Consider the following 19049-nt stretch of genomic DNA (forward strand, 5'->3'; position numbering starts at 1 on the left):
ATCGATCATGGTGGTAATAAATTATTTGGGTATTGCATATAGAAGGGTCCAACTACAATTATTCTCACTATTTTTTAACTGGGTCGATGCGAATTAAAAATACATGCATTTCTTCCGTACTATTAGAAAGACAGGTAAGTTTTGCATCATTAATAAAAGATGACATCTTATCATGAAGACTCTAGGTTGCTATTGAGTTAAATTGGGTTAACGAGATCAAATAACTAAATGTTTTTAAGGAGAGTAAAGTTCATGTTGACTAGCCTCTTCAACTATATCAAAATAACATTATAAATTCGAATTTAATTGTATGCAGTATGGTTACTTTCATCAAAATTAGCAGAAAACTTATGCAAGGGAAACTTATCAAAATAAAACAATGTTCTAACTCTTTGAGGGTGTCGCGTGGAAAGTTCTCAGCTTAATTAATTATCATGCTCACAAGTCAAGCCACCTCATGACTTGAGCAAGGCAGGCAGCCAGTCGAAGAGGAACTTTCTTGGTAATCAGTTTCAGTTGCACAGTCATACAGAAAACCCAAGGGGCAGGTGACACTGAAACAGCACCACCACAAGTTGTGAGAAGGGAAATAAATATCGAGAAAACGGGCCAAGCTCGGGCCCAGTCCTCATCATTTTCCACATTCTGCTTTTTCATGGTGTTGTCTCCGCAACAAATTCTGGTCAGGACTTTTTAATGGCGTTAGTTAACCAAGTTGGTAGAGGATTTCTGTTCCTCAACATCAAAAGAAGGAAACATCGGTCAAATTAGTTCAATTTAAGCGTTAATCTCATTGAGATTAATCTGTTTGTAGGTTAACTCACCGCTAAACCGCCACAACTGCTACCACCTGTATACGATCACTAACAGTGCTGTAAAAATCGATGTGTCATACGCTAATGATCTTTCACTATTAATTTAGATACTATTGCGACTTCGTTTCAATTATTTTATATGTTTCTCCTTTGAGTCGCGAATCATCTGCTGAATCGTTGAATCGGGAGACTGACAGATCTCATTTAATTTCTGAATTTTGCAGCGTCGATCACTTTTCAGGTAAACGAGGTCATCATCTAAATGATGGGATGGGTGTGACAGAGCCAGACGGCCACGGCCCACGCCTTATCCCCACTGGCCATCGATCACCCATCTCATCCACACAAAGAGTGAAACTTGCAAAAAAGAAGGAAGAGCAGAAGCATGGCCTGGGTTTTGCTTTAGCCTTTCCAGATCTTGTCTCCCCAATGGCGTTGTCTGCGTCTGCAGCACTCTCGAGGGATTGCACTGCAGTACGACCATGTTTGTCCACGCAGATATCGTTTCTAAGTCGCCATTCCTTCTCTACCATCCCATCATTCAAATCTGAAAGGAGGAGGGTCGTTTTATGCTCTTCCAAAAACGAAATGAGCTTCACGGATAGAATTCTCGACTACATTGAAGGTAATTTACCCCAAGATTGTGAGTTCTGCTTGCCTCTTACCCTGCGATGCTCCCACCTTCTGGAGCAAATTGATTTTGGTGATTGGCTGACAAGAGTTGAAAGGCTGTAATGTGATTGCTGTTATCGGGCCTGTGTTGTTCTTTGAGTACTGCACGTAAAGGTTCTTCCACGCTCCGAAATTTGCACTTTTTGTTTGTCTTGCAACTTAACCTTCGGTTGCAGGTGGACCCAAGTTGAGGAAATGGTATGGAGCAGGAGATGAGCTCCCTAAAGATGGCAGTTCTGCGACAGAGGAAGATGAATGTGCAGGTATTCATGGATGGTGAAGAACTTTCAAAACTACATCTTGCTTCTCTTTCAAAATGTACTTAGTGTAAGATATTTGTTTTGGTGATGAGACAGAATCAGAGGAAGTTCGAGACGCCATATTGGTAACGGATGGTGACAGTGAGATTGGTCAGGTTTGTGATAACCAGGTGTTTTTTATGCCTTTTTCTAGTGAATTGTTCTTATCGTTCTTCTTTCTTGGAATTCAATTTCGAGAAAATCGTTTTCAAGGTTTGGAAATTTAAATTATAGGATGAAGTTATCAAGGCCTGTCCACCTTTGGCTTCAGATGGTTTTCTTGCTTTGTCGCAAATTGAACGCCATCCAACTTCAACCCCCTTTCCTCACAAAAAAGAAAAGAATATGTCGTTCAATACCAGAAAGCATCAAAAATCAGTCTGACGGCTCAATGCCTTTCCTTCTGAAGCTCCCATTTCCATAGCATTTGTTTTCAGTTGTGTTATAAGGCCTGCTACTGTTGAACAGTTTCTCTGCTACAACTGTATACTAACCTTGACACGCTTTTGTGGAAACCAGATGGTGATATTGTCACTGATCCTTAAACGAGTTAGGATAAAAGCAATTGTGAAGGATAAACAGTCAGCTGTTGATTCATTTGGCTCTTATTGCGAGGTGAGAACTTCGTGCGATTATAGCAATTGCCTTCTCATAGCTAAAAGCATTTCATCACTTCCAGTATCTTATTTTCCACTGTTTTTACATGTTACAATAGCCAATTGGTGGGGACTCAAAGGACAAATCATGGGTAAAGAAGGCCATGAAAGGTGTTCGTGCCATCATTAGTACCTCAAGTGTATGTGTACTGACGATGTCCATAAAGCCAAGCACTCCATGGATGGCTCCTTACAGTGACACATTGCTGCTTTCCGCAGGAAGGTTTCTTGTCGGAGATTGGTAGCATGAAGGGGGTGCAACATATAATCTTATTATCTCAGGTTGTCATTCTTCCAGGAGACTGCTGCGTCTAATTTAGATACAGTGATTCTGAATGGAAACAAAATCTTACATGGCACGGATCAAATTGAAATAGATGCTAGGTCTGTTCCTCTTGGTTCACATTGGAACAGATGTCTAATCTTTTTGCTTTTTTCAACTAATACCATTGCTCAGTTCAATTGTTTCGGAATTTTCAAGTGGATTGCAGTTGTCTGCGTATAAGGGTAGCAGTGGAATCCAAGCTCTAATGAATAGCAACGCCAAGAAGTTAGCTGAGAAGGACGAAGAGGTGGTGAAAGCAACAGGAATTCCTTATACCATCATTAGAGCCGGATCATTGCGAGATGTTCCCGGTGGCGAGTTTGGCTTCAGCTTCCAAGAGGTTAGCAACTTTTCTCAATCATTCCTTTGATATGGCAAACACAAACAGTTCCATAGTTCTGTCTCCATTGTCAATTTTCTGTTATGTGAAGCACTCGTAGGGACACTAAGAATGCATTTGAGTGCTTCGAAGAGTTATAAGTGGATGCCTCCATCCTGGATAAAGTCGCATCCCCTTAAGTTCTGATTCTTTCACTTCGTTCCCCAACGAAAAGGATTATCGCCATGAAGTTGCCTGCAGATACTTTACCCTGTTTGGATGGCAGTACCCAATTGCAGCAGATGGGCATTTGATGTAGATTTAAATTATTTCTTAGAGAAACAAATTCCCATCTTGGTCTCTCATATCTATTCTCTTCCTCATTCTCATCCTCACCACGACTCATGGAACAAGCTCCCATGTTGTGTCTTCAGAGCACTGTGCCCGTGTGCGGTTCCTCCATGTACATTATATTTATGCTCCTCTTTTTCTAGTTCTCCTCAGCCATTTCTTCCTCTTGTTTAGGGTAGTGCAGCACAAGGAACACTTAGCAAGGAAGATGCTGCTACCATTTGCGTGGAGGCACTTGACGTCATTCCTCAAGATGCACTCATTTTTGAGGTTAGTAGTAATCCCCATCTTCATCCACAACATGCTTTTTTCTGTTCATGGTTAGTGATCCAGACCTGCTTCTGTTGCGAAAATTCTGACTTGAAGAAGAAAACGAACGCCTGATCGGAATACTGAAATATACACATCTTAACGTTCCAGAAAAAGAGATACCTATGTTGCCATTTCCACATCAAGATGTATCCAATCAGAAATGTCAAATATCGTCCCCTTCCAGATTGTCTTTCCCTGTGATGGGCACCATATGAAGTAGAATTTGATCCCAAAATGCCACGATTGAGGCGTAGAACCGATTCTGCCACCTTTCTGAGAGATGTAAACAATTAAAATATCGTTTAGGGATTTTGGTTTCGCTGACTGTCAAATTCCACCAAACAGGACCTCCGATGTGCATATTCGAATCCATCCTTTTCTTTTACATTCCATTTATTGATTGATAACCTTGCCTGGGCATCATTCCTTGCATAAGCAGAAGCTGTTTACCTGAATGGTGCAGGTGGTGAATGGTGATGAAAAGGTTTCTGATTGGAAAGAGCGCCTTTCCTCCATGACCGGAGTGAAGGAAACAACTTGAAGGAGGTAAATAAATATGTTTAACAGAATACAAGACATGGCCCTCTCTAGCAGAGAACAGCATCATCTTCTCGATACGATCCCCGCAGTGCAGCAGGTCGTCTTGCACACAAGGAAGTCCGGCGGGCGCACTTATGTTTTCAGAACTCCCTATGCTTCTGCTTCTCCCACAGCTCCTCGTGTTTGGAGGAACATACAGACGACATAAATTGGTGCCTATTTTGGTAATCATAAGCTATTTTGAGGGCAATGTTCCAAAGCTACTTCATTGTAATTTTTTTATGCACGCCATTGTTTTTGCCACACATAGCAGCATCAACAAAGCCTGGTCTAATGCTTTACTTTTTCTTCGTTTATAATATAGAGAAATGAGTTAAACCATATATATACAAAATGGAAAATATATTATGTAAAGGATGACAACATGTCTCCAATTTACAAGAACGGTAGGCAGAGAGGAGAGAATTAACCGTCCAGCCAATGACTTGAACTGTAATAGAAATAATAAACCGAGAAACTTTAACATAATACGAATAAGAACTTGTTTTTGCAAATAAACTTTCATGGCTTGTGTATGTTATCCAGAGTCTGGATCCAGGGCTGGCTTTGCTTAGACTTGCTATGTTTAAGACCTGGGCCCAAAGTCTGCAACTGGTCCAAACTGTGCAGAGTTGGCAGCCGTAGCTCTAGGAACGATTAGACCATGTTTTAACTTAATCGAGTTCAAGCAACTAGCACAGAGAAAACAGTTCTCATTTAAGCAGATCAAAGCCATACAAAATATAATTTGGAGCTAGTGGGGGTTGAACTAGCTCACGATATGTTATAAAAGGTGCTCCAACCCATTCCAACAGTGAAGGGAGACGACTGCTCCTGTGACAGCAATGAACAGATACACCAAGATCATCACCCAATTGTGGGGTCAACAAGTTTGGTAGATTCAGAAAACTATGGCTTCCTCATCACTGAAAATAGAAAAGGAAAGGTCTACAGCCACTGCAGGTACGCGTAATAATGAAAGAAAAAGAAAAAAGCAAAAAAGTCGGTGTTGAGGTAAATATTAAGGCATGTTGACAGTGGAAAATATGATTCACCATAATAGATAGATGTAAAGTCACATAGATACTTCAATAAAGTCCACATACCCATGTTGCCATACCCCGTACACAAAATGAGTACTTGAACACACTCAAGTACTTCTTAAATTCAAACTGCTTAATTTTGTGTGATTTAATGTTTTCCAACTCAGTTTTTATTGTATCTTTAGAGTTATTGTTCAGTAACGTCATGTCTTTATTTAAAATCATCTGTTTACTGTAATGTTGCTTTCATTTTTATTTTTTTATGCTATTTTGCATATATACATATACATGTCCTGCCGTCGTACCTATATTTTTTAAAGTTGCTGTGTCTGTACCCCTACCTAAACCGTACCCATACCCATGTGACTTAGGACAGATGTCTTCAAGAAAGAAAAAAATAACAATGCACACAAACTCACATTCCTTTTGGAAACTTAATATGGTAGGTTATTTAATTTAATTAGTCAGTGGTTACATAAGGCTTGACATTAGAGCCAGAAATTGAATAATTCTAAAGAATCCATTTACAGATGACCAACCTGATGCATTTTCAGCTCAAGATGAGATACAACTGGATTTAGCTTATCTACAAACGAACTTTTGCGACAAAAAAACTGCACAGGACAAACCATTCAGAAATCCGAATGATATAGGCATACAAGATCAGAGTGATTCACAGGAGTGCGACAAAGAGGACACTCAGGTTTCTCGTTGCACCATTCCATAACACAGTTCCTGGAGTGCAAAGATACCAATGGAACACTATCAAATTCAACTCAAATAAAAAGATTCTACGCCAATGCAGTAATATAATGTGACACATAAAGGGAAAGGATAAATTACCAGCAGAAGACATGGCCACAGGGAGTAGCTGTCGGATGCTGCCTAGTACTGAGACATAGTGTGCATTTTCCAGCACCGCTTCCTGCTTGGGACTGAAAAGAAACAACCATTCAGATAATGCATTAATATTCTTTCAAGCTGCCTCAAGTCACACTCGCTGTATTTTTGTTACTTTTGCAGTAACAATCAAACCATGCTTTCTTTTCTTCGCACAGATGAGGAGACGAGACTTTTACACTCCTAGCAACCGATATCGCTAAATTCAAATTCGGCATTTCCATCTCATATCTCAGATTTGTAAAGCAATTCATAAATCTGCACTATATCACATCAGGTTGATCCAATGGATTGAATTTCTAAATGAATACCAAACTCAAAGGAAGACCATAACTCATATCCAAATCAAGTCCAAGTCTACAGCTGAAATTGACGCTCTATATGTAAGACTGCAGATAATTAGTAGACTGCTGCATGGTTTTTCGGTTTTTTCCCAATTTTTCTTTATTTGGTACTTAAAGGAGAAAAAAGGAACCAAAATCCTTTTTTCCCCTTCACAGTGCTCTTGCATTTAGGAACCTCTAATTCTTATCTCAGTTGTCCATCAGAAATGTCATGTGCTTTATACAAGCATTCAAAAGCATTAGTATTTATGGTAGAAATCCAAACACATGGCTTATTATGCAAGTGAGGAATCAGGTGAAATTGCAGCCTAAAAGCTGAAAATAATCTTAGATAAGGTAAATGCTGCCAACAACTCTTGTACCCAAAAAAAAAAGGAAAAAAGAAGGAAAAGTATTTGACCAGATCCTACACTAGGGTGTTCATTGTTCAATTTAGTTAATAGCATGACTTTCAGTAGGCATAAATAATTCTTGGATATTGAAAGTTCTAGGACTCATTGTTTGGCATTGACTGGAAATCAGGAAAACCTATTTGCAGAATGCTTGATATCCTTACAGACTACACTTACATTGACAGGATACCAGTTTATGGTATGTTTTTTTAAATGTCATTTTTCTTTTGAAGCATAAATCAACAACGTTGCTTGCAAAGAGGATATTCAATTTTCTATAAGCAATAAATTTCTAACAAGAGGAAAATTACCTCCGAGGAAGATAAAGAGTGTGAGCTCCATTTGTCTTTCGCAGTAGTTGACTCTGCAATAAGATCGCCATCTTCATTCAGTACTGCTACACCCAATCCTGCATCTCGAAGGGAAAAGCCTTAGCCACTTAAAATGATCAAATTACACAACATTCAATTTATTTACAGACTGTCATCCACACATGGAAAGACAAGGCTAGCAGGCAATGAAAACATGAAACAAATAAATTAAGCAGCAGAACGTCAACCTGGTGTTGTGTGGTAAGATCCCAATGCAGTACGTTGAACTGAATTTGCAATAGAAGATAAGTTGGTCCTGTGGAGTCCTTCTACTCCAATGATACACAGCTGGATTAAAAGGAAAACCCCAAGAATCTGATACCTGTGATGATCAACCAAGTCAAGGTAAAACCCGCAGATCATAATGTTGTAACACAAGGTCATGATGAAATTGACTCTATAAAAATGACTAAACCAAAATATGCACATATTTCACTCAGCAGATAAGGCAAAGAATTAACTGTTCAAAATTTGAATGGACTGACTCAAAGCATCTATATGTGGCATGCACAGACATATGCATATATCCTGACAGTAATTTGCGCAAACCGCCAAATACTTCATACCTAAATTAATAAATCAGATTTCTTACAGATAGACTATGAATCCTATCTAACTTATGAAATAGTTCATGAAAATGATAAGCCACTACGGTAAAAATACAACTCAATAAAAGATCTCATTCGACAAATCATCTAGTGATATCAGATCCTCTCAATTTTCATCAAATCAAAATTAAGACTGTCCAGGTGGCATCACACCTACAAACAAAGATACAACATCAAGATAAAGAGAGCTTAAAATGTTACCTTGGCCTTTGATTGAGTGGCTTTCCAAGAAATACATAACGAATGCCTGCAGCTCTTTTTGATATGTGGTAGTACAAACCTGCAAGAGTATGCAGGTGTTTCCTATTTATGCACCAATAAAAAAAAAATACTTCTACCATTTCATTATTTGAGTATAGATGGTTTTCTCTAGAAATGTTTGAACAAAAATAAGGAAAACAAAGAAATAATTCAGTAGCAGATAGGAGAAACCCAATACAAGAAGAAGAAAAGAAATCCTACATTACTAGCCAAACATTTTAAATTTGAAAACACTTCTCAGTTATCATATGAATCTCTCATTCATTTATGATATTTTTCTTTCCAAACAAACTAACTAGTAAGACAGTACAACCTACCAAAGTTCACTTTGAGAGAAATAAAGCTTTGTGTCAGCTAAGAGTAAGTTTTTAACTGATACAGAGAAAGAATATCGTGCTACCTTCAAAGTAAAAGAGCATGAGGTTTGCACGGAGCACCAGTTGCAAGATCCCATGGACAAATGGAAGCATCTAAAGAAATATAAAATAAAAAAAAGGTTTATGCAAAGAAATATCATGAAGGACACATCAACACACAGATACAAGATTAATGCATTTTCTATAAAAATGAAAAGATAGAAGTTCACCGAAGGCCATCTTTGGATTGCACTATGCCGTAATCTACGTATTCGCACTCTAAGACGTGACAAACTTGACATAGACACCTCTTCTGAAGAAAGCAGAGATGTTCCATGGGTTGGAACTTCATCATTGCCATCATTAAAGCCCTCAGAGTTTGAATCAGCTAAAAAAATTCCCCGAGCAGCTACTCTAGAGCTGCAATAATACATTGCTTAGTTTCATGTCCTTTTGCAGCATGTATGCCAGCCATGTAAACCCAACGAAGGCAAAAAGTGCTCCCCCCAGGTAAACCAATTAAAGGCCAAAATGGTAGAAGAACAACCTGATCCGCTCTGCTAGATAAGGAACTATTGTTTGATAGACCAGAAACAGAAATCGTCTTGCAGGTGTTGCAGGGAGCTCAGAAGAGCTTGTAACCTGAAAAAATATACAATTTCTCAAGCATCAGACCAAACCTATGAACATTGTGAGATTATCTCCATGTTAAAACCAATTGAGTTTTTCTACTTACTAAAGAGAAGCTGTTATCCCATAACTTTTTTGTTATCTCTATATTTCTAGTTTTAAACTTAAAATTCTAATACTTTCACAAGAAGAACTACATCTTGTGAAAAAGGCTGCCACAAATGCTTTGCTGAAAAATAAATGCAAGCATGGCTTTGTAATTTTTTCACAGCATATACCATTACTATTAGCTGAATAGATTTTTCCTGATATCATTAAACAAAAAAATGGCACTTTGGTAATAAAAAAAGGCTATAAGTTATTGTTTCTGGACCATGCAGCTTTCATAAGTCAATTAATTGAATGAACAAGTAATTCAATACAAGAAATATAATGAGGACACAGTGAAAAATGTAGTTTCAGAGGATCAATGTAACGATAAGCAGGATTAAAAAAACGTAGAAGTTTTGATTCTGTATGTGTATGCTGTTATTGTTTTTGTAGATGTCACTGTTTGTTGGGGGGAGAGGGGGAGGGAGAGAGGATAGATATTAATCAAAAGAGAACAAAAATACCAAATTATTGCAAAAGGAAAGTTCACCTGAGCTAGGTCACAGTATTCTTCTCCAAGTGTCTGCTGTCCAGAGCATGTTGTCAACAAATAATAAAGCAACTGACCCATGAGTTTAGTCTGCAGCACGGGTTCGAACTTTAACAGTTATGTGTAAGAAAGATAAGAAAGGTAACAATGAGATCCACCACATTAAATTTTAACAAATTGAGAAATTTTGCATTTGTTTACTGATTTAGTCCATTTGTGTTCTAAAAAGTAAAAACAGTGATTATAATGGCCAAATGCATAATTGGAGAAAGAAGAAAGATAATAGGAAAAAGGAACACAATTTGATGAAGCTACCCCAAGCACTTGAAGAAAAAACTGATCATCCAACTAATCATGCATATGAAGTAGAACTAGGGAAGCTCATGCTTATTGCTTGTAAACTAGCAGGATCTAACAATAACACAATTAATGGAACCGAACAGCACAAATTCAAATCTACCCTATTAATTTTTGACAAATTTCCCATCTACCATATTAATTTTTAACAAATTGAGAAATTCTGCATTTGTTTAGTCCCTTGGTGTTCTACAAAAAGTAGCTATATTGGCCAAATACATAATTGGAGAAAGAAGAAAGATAAGAAGGAAAAGGAACACAATTTGATGAAGCTACCGCAAGCACTTGACAACAAAATTGATAATCCAACTAATCATGCGTTTGAACTAGGTAGAGAGGCTTATGCTTATTTGCTTGTAAACTACCAGGATCGAACCATAACACAATTGATGGAACCGAACCGAACAAATTCAAATCTAAGAATTAGGTAAAGTGATACGAGGTTCTGCAATTTAAATTGTCAAGAGATTCTCTCGTGTTAACTGCAGGCTATGAGTACAACACCAAGGTGTCTGACGTCAATATATAATTTTTTTTCAGTAATTCACACAACAACTTAAGCACTCTTCCAAATCTGTAAGATACAAGATCATCAATCCCAGTTCACCAATTCACAGCCAACATGCACGCACACACCCACAAACAATAGGAATAACCACAGACCCAATTTTCACCATTTCCAGAATAATTTAAAATCATTTAAACGCGAGATGAACTCGAATGCTATGAGTGGTCCTCAGTAAAAAGTGCTTATGCACGACGCACAAATGAAAGAAACAGTGCGCAGTACGTAGAGGCGAAAATGCAAATTTAAGACAAGCAGCAAATGGCAACCAACAGCAGAAAGAATCAACCTCATTCTGGAAAGCCACGGCAGTTCTGGTACCTGCAAAATAAGAAAGATCATAGTTGAAAAAATGGCCGACAAGATGAGGAAGTCTAGAAAATATTCCAGCAGACTAAAAAGGGGGGAAAAAGACGTGCAGTAAGTGCCACGAAACGCCTAAAGCCTAATTATTTGTTTAAATCAGAAAGTCCTCTTAAATTAGCAAATAATAGAAAGAGACAGAAATTCAAACACAAACAGAAGTCTTCTCAGCATGTTCATTCTTTTTTATGCTTGAGAAATAGCATAAGCATAGCCAGAATAGCTAAACTAGAAATTTCGAAACCCAAACTCCACAGAATTTTCTGGTCGCATAAGAAGCCGCCCGGCTTTCAAGATGAGCAGGAAGAATTTGCATTACCTTCTGCAGTCGGTACATTTAAATGAGTTTCATTGGGATACCAAGAGTGGTTTAATTTGACAGAAAGTGACTTAATTTGATCGACGGAACAATGGTGAAATTCATTAATCACTCAGGAAGCACTTCAAGGCCAGAAAGAGAGAAACAGAGAGAGAGAGAGAGAGAGACCGAATAGATGACGGATGGCATCGCGGCAGGCATCGTGGACGTAAGAAGCGTAGTGGTCGTCCTTTTCCGCGGCCCTCATGATCTCCGGCTGCGCTGCAAGAGGAAATCTCCTTTTCCGGCGGACACCAGCGTCATCCTCCGCCTGCTCCTCTTGACCCCTCCTCCCGCCGTCCGCCATTTCCTTCAGGATTCAGTGAACTGATGCCGCTGCAGCGTGCTAGGTCGAACTAGCTGCTCCCCGAGCGCGCAAAGAGTTCCTCCCGCCGTTATTCATCTACCAGAAGGAGAGGGAACTGGGCAAGCGAGAGCCCGCGAACCACCGCACAAGTATCTCCCCAAAGCACCACCGCCAGCCTTTGTCGGCTTTCTTTCCTTTCCCAAGAATACGCGATTTCTTTCCTCGGCTGCCAAAAGATATCATGTCTTTAAAGCATGGACCTTATTTTTTAAAAGATCTGAAAATCAATAATGCAAAGCTTTTGGCTTACAAAATTGTAGTTTCATGTAACAATTACTCATGGTCGTCATATCTTTTTATTTTTTCAATTTTAACTTAACTTAAATATTTTGAATTAAATTTGATATGAATTAATGTGGTAGAATGACTAGAGTTTAGAGTACCTTTAAATAAGTTAATCTCATTTTTTCACCGACTACTTGTTCTTTATGGACTTCATTGGTGCTGGAGAGTAGATGAGTTGAGTCTGAGTCCGGTGCGTGTTTGACCAACTAAGCTTCAACGAGTTGAGTGACTCGATTAAGATTAGGCGGTTAACTTTACTAAGCTAAAACCCCACGTGCACAATATTTAATTAATTTGAAGGATTTAAGTTGGCTTCTTTTAAGTTGAATCAAATTAATGACTTAAGTCACATTTGTATTCGTATCAACGTGTGATTTCAATCATGTAAGTCCTTTAATATTGCTATAACAATAAGTTAAAGTCATTCGATTAACTATTAACTGATGAAATGAATGGTTTAAATTTTATTCATATTCATACGGCCTTGTGAATTCATTCTCATAACTCGTTCAATTAACAACAAGTTAAACTCATTTGATTAACTATAAGTGCTCAGATAAATGAAAAGGTTAGTGGTGTTATCTTCCCTAAGTATGTTATCGACCTATACCGGTTTGAGTTAGAAAAAGAGCCGAATCCCTACGAGTCCAACTTTTTTTTCACTCTTTCCCATGTAAAGATGGAGGAAGAAGGTGAACCTTCTTGACCATGTTGATTAGTGCACCAAGTTTGATAAAAAAAAATCTCACACTTTGTCTAGCTTTCTTGCAAAACATTCACCAGGAATTTACATTTTCTTAATGAAAAAAAAAAGTTGGAGAATGCAATGAAGTTGAAGCTGATAATTGTTTTTTACTTGAATTTGGCTCAAGAGCAGCGAAAAGACGATGAATTGCTTTCGAAAACATGCCCAGTAGGTGGGCAAATAATAGAAACACTAGGTTGGAAAATGAAAGGAACAAATTACAAAATTTGGCCCCAATTTGTAGATATTTTGACCATCTAGTTTTTCATACCTAACAAATAGGTGCCCAAGTGTTCATCATAATTCTTGGACCTTAGCTGCCTTGTGTTCATCTAAATTTGACCATCTAGTTTACTTGCACTCTGTCCTGTCTTAGTCTCTAATCTTTTTTTTTTTCTCCTTTTTCGCTTAACTCCTCCTTGTCTAATTTGCCATTTTGCAAGTTTATCTTTTCGTTTTCAAGTTTCCTAGATCTATCATCCATTGTTTATTTGACCTGGAAATCCGTCTTTCAGATTATAAATTTTTAGATTAACTAAGAGAAACTTTCAGAATCAATTGTTAACAAAAAAAAAAAAAGTCTTACCAACCTTTCATGATTAAAGAATGATTTTGGACATCAATGAAAAGGTTAGCATGATTTTGTAAACTAATTACAGGGGAAACACACACAAACAATTTTTTACTAAAGGCATCACGCGTTACTTTTTAAAACGAGAGATCCATTAACGAAAAAATGATTTCCTTTAACATTCCCGCATTATCTACACCTTAAAGAAAATGATTCGCAAACTTTTTAGTATGGTTGAGTCTGCCGATCATGCAATGCACGAGAGGAAAATTCTCAAGTACCAATAAGGATGATAAGAAGGGGAAATTTAAGACGTCCGTCATGATATTAATGTCATATTTGCCTTCATTTACACATCATTTTAACATTATTAATGCTCTGATGTTTCTGCAGAAGTTTATCATGTTCTTGGAGAAATTAACAGTTATCAGATCTCCTTCGAGTGCAGGGCAGGACCACCGTCTGCTGCCATCGGCCGGAATCCGGAACTTTGGTGGTGTCAGTCGATCGCTTGGTAAAAACGCTTTACAAAGTTCTATTAATTGGAAAGAACGAATAATTCAGATGCTCAAAAAATTAATTAAACAAAGGTACATGAATTGGTGTATCTGTTGTTCAGAATGACTCGAATCGATTTTGACAACAGTGTTTGACATGTTCAAGTTGAAATCGAGTAGTTGGCGTAATCTGGCAGCTCCTGCAGATCTCATGGCGAACGAACAACTCATCAAGGGTCGCTTCTACCACAGACCGAGCAGCACACAAGGGTCAGTTCTGCTGGTCCGTTGAACGCCAATGCTGCACATTCTGGTTATTTTTCTTTGCGCACTCAATGATAGGAGGCTTTAGGGGTTTGAAAAAGAGGATAGTACGCCGCGGGAGGGAAAAGCTGGGGAGGATTTTAGAGAGGTCTGTCCTCTAGTACTCACACTGGAACATGCAGAAACGAATAAATAAATGAAGAACAGACAGGGCTGTGAGGGAATAGCAGCTTTAAAGAGAAGAGAGAAATAAACAAAGCATTTGGTGCCCATCATGCAGCCCAAGATTCTGTTGGCATCAATTGCCTTGGTTCCCTTCTCTACCACACTGCTTTTAAAATCCCTATCAAGAAAAAGCAAAGGGGAAAGAGAAAAAGTAGATTCTGTCATACGCGAGCTCTGTTTTTTTTGCTCTTTTCTTTTGTTTTTTCTTGTAGGTTCTTCATGGCTGCTCTTATCCCTTATGCTGTTCCGGATGCTGGCAAACTACCGGACTGACCACATATTTTAAGTGGATGAGATCAGCAGCATTGGCTTCGCTCACTTCATCTTTCTGTCCTTTTTGTATTTTATTGTGAACTCCTGCATCAATAGGGGAAGATTAAATTTGAACAAATGATCAGATGCTTTATTTCCTCCTTTCTTTCCCTCTTTTCAATTCTTGAAGGTAACAGTTGTAAGGAAAACTCTAAAATATTTTTATACATCTTTCTAGCAGCATTTCTCGCCTACGAATCCGTTCGTTGGCGCAGGCAGGATTCAGGAAACGTGGCTCAGAGCTGCCTGTCGCTCCCCAAGAGATTTAGTCTCCGGTTTCAACGAAGCATGACAGCTCATATGTACAGTACTTTGCTTCCAAATTATCCCGTGTAGTAATCCCATGAGAATGCATTGTTTTGTGGGAGGAGAGATTTTTGAGATTGGAGAAGACCACACATCTGTGATCCTCTGTTTCATTCTTCTTTATTTAATGACTAGTAGCTGACGAAAATTTATAAATAACTCCACAGGAAATGAATTCATGTGACACTCTTCCTTTATGGGAAGATGTGCTTTTTTTTTTCTTTCTCTGGACAAGGTTGATAAGAGGCTTTTGTTCATGGGACGAGTGGGGAGTTTCCTTTATTTCTATGTTCAGGAGCAGCGGCAAAAATAATATATATATATATATATATATATATAAAAGGAGAACTCGCCTTCGAGGGGCGGATCAAAGTCGTTATTGAAGCGGCCAAAGACGATTCAAGTGCACAAATATAATTAATCAGATGAGCCGCTCTTTAGTCGAAAACTATGCCTTTTTAATTGGTTAAGCAAGTTCTTTGCAAACAAGGTAGTTCAGTTCTGCAAGCAAAGCAAAATTCACTCCTCAAAAGCAACTTAGTTGAGAAAGCCCCTACTTTCTTTCTTTGCAGTTCAGATGGGGCAAGAAGATTGGCTACCGCGAAGACTGCTTTTAAGAAGAAGACGTATTCTCTCGGGAGCGTACCATTTGTCGAACAAATGTGATTTCGAGTTGCAGGTGTGAAAGTGACCCATATTTCTTTATATTTTATGAGGGAAAAGCACCATTCGTTTCCATGAACAGATTAAGATTACCATTATGGTCCATGAAGATGCAACTTGTCAATTAATGCCAAAACAAGAAGAGGAATATCAATGGGAGACTAGCTTCCCGCACTATGTGTTCGGAGGGACAAGATGGGTATAAAGTTAACACAACATTTCAGGAATGAAAAAGAACCAGGGGACATGAACTGGGGATAAGCTTGATGCACATCTCTGTCTTATTGTGTTGGGGCCCTTCCCTGCTGTTGGGCCACACTGTTTACGTTTCGCTCTCACGTTCTCCAATCCTTCTGCTACTGCTGCTAGTATGGGTTTCTCCTACTTTTCTCCATTGCCTTTTTTCTTTCCCTGCACAGAAATTTGATAGGGGACTCTCCAAAGAGGTAAGGAGATGCAGACAGGAGAGTATGGTGAAGAAGCAAATCTTGTTTAACTTGCACATCTAAAGCTGATTTTACAAAGACCACCAGCATGAGCGTGAGCTGTGCTTACCGCCAGAAAGAACAATTTCACATGTACGACACATGAAAGTAAGCATCTCAAGGCTCAAATGCCAAGTAGCAGGAGGTAATGGGGGAGAAAAGGAAAGCAGGTCACTAGCTATGTGGGAAAGGCATGAGAAAAAGACCCAAATCCGCTTTCATCCTTTTTGTGTGTGTGAATCTAAATCTGAGGAGCTCAATCAACTTTGGTGAAGCATGTTCTTTTCTGCAGTTAAACTTTTATGGCTTCCCAACCAAAAGATGATATACAGAAACATGTTGGGTGAAAATTATTCAAATGCAAAAGATTCGCTGATGAAAGAAAGCAATATACAGGAAAGCACTTTGGGATGGAAACCGAAGGCATGTCAATGCGATCTGCAAGGGTTCTCATTATTTTTTGTGTCCTTTTCCTCTATAGACAGAACAACAGGACACAAAGAACATAAGAGGAACACAGTGCAGCAGCTCACTACAAGTTCTACTGGTACAGAGTGCCACAGGATTTCAAGTGTTAGCTGTCCATGGAGAAATTTGAATATTTGCTGCATCATTCCTTCTGCTTCTACAAAGAATCATTGGATATTCGGGAGAGTGCTTCATCCTGCCCTGACTCTCTTTTGACCAGGCTTCCCATCTGATCTCAGGGTTCCGGCCGAGTCGCCCTCTGAAGAAGCCTCCATTGATTTAGTGAATGAACTCGACAGGTCGGCGTAGAGGTCAACCACTCTGCGGATGTTGTTGTTCAATTCTCTAATCAAGCCCACGTTCCTGCTCAAGTTGTCAGGGATTCTCGACTCGTGGTTTTGGTTGATCTCGTGGATCAGTAACCTGTTCTGGTCAAGAATGTTCTGTACCTGAAGAAAACTCGTTTGGAAGGTCTGAAAGACCTTGTTGTCTAATTGGGTAGCACTTCCATGGCCTGGATATATGTCTTCCTCCATTTTGTCCCCTGAATTCACTCGGCAACAGATCTGCAATTCAAAGAGCATAGCAAAAATTCATTTACAACCACTCATCAAGAGTTTCGAGCTCAAATTTAACAACCAAGGAATGGGAATTTTTTTGCCTAAAGGTTCGTAATAAGGCAGGCGTCCAAAACAACCCTCCCAAGGTAGGGAAAGAGGTGGGAGATCGTGTTTCTAGAGAAGGATAGAACGCATATTCAGGAAAAGAAAATCTGATTGCTGAAATAGAAAAGTCGGACAAAGTAAAGATGGGTCTTGCAAAACTCAAAAAGTTGAAAAGGGGATATGTAACAAAAGATGTCTTTGTAAGGAACAGGAAAGCAGGACGAAAATGGCACCAAAAATGTTGAATGGTACTAGAACGCCAGAAGATATTTTTTTGCAGTGGGAAGAAAAAGCAGGGGCTAATAGATACATAAATGCTGAAAACGTCATCATAATACTCCTGAAAATAAAATTGAAAGCACAAAAAAGGAATCCGCAGGCGACGCAAAAACTTCGCAAGGAAAGAGAAAGCAAAATCCTCTTTCCAGCTCCCCATCTAGACGCAGGGAAAAGAACAAGGACAAGGACGAAAAGCCGCTCAAAACTCGGGCATGAGATACGATTTCCCATCATCAAACCTGAATAACAAACTCAGAAGCACCAAAAATTCATGAGTTCTCCACACAGAGAGAAAGAGAAAGCGCGCGCGCGAGAGAGAGAGAGAAGGGTCAAATCAGAAGAAAAAGAGGGAGAAAGGCGGAAAAATCTCTTTCTTTTCAACGTACCTAGGATTCATGGAACGCGACTGTTTCGCTGAAATCTTCTCTCAATTTCAGAGAAAAGCGGGCGCGGAAAATGTCCTCCTGTTGGACCTGCGGAAGAAGGAGGAGGAAGAGGAAGAGGAAGAGGAAGCGGAAGAGAGGGAGAAAGGAAAAGGAAGGGTCATCACCAGCTCATGCAAAGGATCAGCCAATCCTCTCAATCAAAAATCTCCGGAGAAAAGTACAGACCAACTCAATCACCCGCAAAGAGAGCGAGAGAGAGAGAGAAAGAGAGAGAGGAATAAGTAGATTTGACAGTCATACGACTCTCACCCTTCCCCTCCTTCAACCCACCCCCAATTTATTAATATAATCTTTTGATCCCCTGTTTTCTTCCTTAATCCTTAGTTTCTCACATCCTCATCCTTCCAAGAAACCCTCAGATTTGTAAAAAAATCACAGTCCCCAGATCATCCCTTTTTTTCCTTTTTGTTTTTGTTTAATCATTAGCAGGCTGGCCAGGCAGAGTTCATTAAATTATGAAAACATGAATTCACGCTATTGAATCCCTGACCTTCCCATGCTGATTTGCCGCCCAGACCAAAGAGAAATTGGTCTGAATTTGCTTGTGGGTATAAATTATCATAGATTGCAACATTGATCTTGAGGTTGATAATGAGTTGATTCAGAAATGTTTGAGTGAACAAGAAACCCAAAAGCTTCACCTTTCTTCCTATCTTCCAAAGATACTTTTTTTGCTTTGGCATCTCGGAGTGACGTCTTTGCTATGTTTCAACTTGCATATTGACAAAAGTTAGAAACTTATTTTGCATATAATGTTTGACAATAAGTGTCCGGTTAATGATTTGTGAAGATGTAGAAGCACAAACTGAATTATTTGGCACTTAGCTCCCTAAGCTTAGACTTCAAATTCAACAACTATTGTGCACATTCGAATGTGTGTTTGTCCTCATGGGAGATCCCTCTAGCTCGATCACTTGGAACATACTTTCCAATTAACTCGACTCAAGTTCCACAC

At 39.0% G+C, this 19049-nt stretch overlaps 3 protein-coding genes across 3 annotated transcripts; 1 reads left to right on the forward strand and 2 right to left on the reverse strand.

The window, feature by feature from the left end:
- The first annotated feature begins 624 nt into the window (after positions 1-624).
- On the forward strand, positions 625-4635 carry LOC116258747 (uncharacterized). Its single transcript, XM_031636113.2, has 10 exons — positions 625-682; positions 1057-1440; positions 1664-1750; positions 1844-1902; positions 2306-2401; positions 2502-2582; positions 2662-2724; positions 2934-3107; positions 3612-3707; positions 4213-4635. The coding sequence occupies exons 2-10, from the start codon at positions 1086-1088 to the stop codon at positions 4288-4290; spliced, it is 1089 nt and encodes a 362-aa protein (XP_031491973.1). The 5' UTR covers positions 625-682; positions 1057-1085; the 3' UTR covers positions 4291-4635.
- Positions 4636-5795: 1160 nt separating this feature from the next.
- On the reverse strand, positions 5796-12041 carry LOC116258746 (peroxisome biogenesis factor 10). Its single transcript, XM_031636112.2, has 11 exons — positions 11646-12041; positions 11085-11116; positions 9874-9963; positions 9151-9245; positions 8834-9023; positions 8648-8717; positions 8188-8266; positions 7567-7700; positions 7319-7416; positions 6215-6306; positions 5796-6106 (listed from the first exon to the last, which is right to left on the reverse strand). The coding sequence occupies exons 1-11, from the start codon at positions 11821-11823 to the stop codon at positions 6004-6006; spliced, it is 1161 nt and encodes a 386-aa protein (XP_031491972.1). The 5' UTR covers positions 11824-12041; the 3' UTR covers positions 5796-6003.
- A 4532-nt stretch (positions 12042-16573) lies between these two features.
- Positions 16574-18350, reverse strand: LOC116259744 (protein ELF4-LIKE 4-like). Its single transcript, XM_031637667.2, has 2 exons — positions 18035-18350; positions 16574-17270 (listed from the first exon to the last, which is right to left on the reverse strand). The coding sequence occupies exon 2, from the start codon at positions 17238-17240 to the stop codon at positions 16896-16898; it is 345 nt and encodes a 114-aa protein (XP_031493527.1). The 5' UTR covers positions 17241-17270; positions 18035-18350; the 3' UTR covers positions 16574-16895.
- Positions 18351-19049: the final 699 nt, after the last annotated feature.

The sequence above is a fragment of the Nymphaea colorata genome, chromosome 8 (genome assembly GCF_008831285.2).
Source record: "Nymphaea colorata isolate Beijing-Zhang1983 chromosome 8, ASM883128v2, whole genome shotgun sequence".
Taxonomy (NCBI): domain Eukaryota; kingdom Viridiplantae; phylum Streptophyta; class Magnoliopsida; order Nymphaeales; family Nymphaeaceae; genus Nymphaea; species Nymphaea colorata.

Excerpts from the sequence above, each read along its gene's own strand:
- LOC116258747 (XM_031636113.2), top strand. The coding sequence starts at position 1,086 with ATGGGTGTGACAGAGCCAGACGGCCACGGCCCACGCCTTATCCCCACT. Across the intron at positions 3,108-3,611 it reads TTGGCTTCAGCTTCCAAGAG|GGTAGTGCAGCACAAGGAAC; the intron begins GTTAGCAACTTT and ends CCTCTTGTTTAG. Across the intron at positions 3,708-4,212 it reads AAGATGCACTCATTTTTGAG|GTGGTGAATGGTGATGAAAA; the intron begins GTTAGTAGTAAT and ends TGAATGGTGCAG.
- LOC116258746 (XM_031636112.2), bottom strand. The coding sequence starts at position 11,823 with ATGGCGGACGGCGGGAGGAGGGGTCAAGAGGAGCAGGCGGAGGATGAC. Across the intron at positions 8,267-8,647 it reads CATGCTCTTTTACTTTGAAG|GTTTGTACTACCACATATCA; the intron begins GTAGCACGATAT and ends ATACTCTTGCAG. Across the intron at positions 7,701-8,187 it reads CCACTCAATCAAAGGCCAAG|GTATCAGATTCTTGGGGTTT; the intron begins GTAACATTTTAA and ends TGATCATCACAG.
- LOC116259744 (XM_031637667.2), bottom strand. The coding sequence starts at position 17,240 with ATGGAGGAAGACATATATCCAGGCCATGGAAGTGCTACCCAATTAGAC.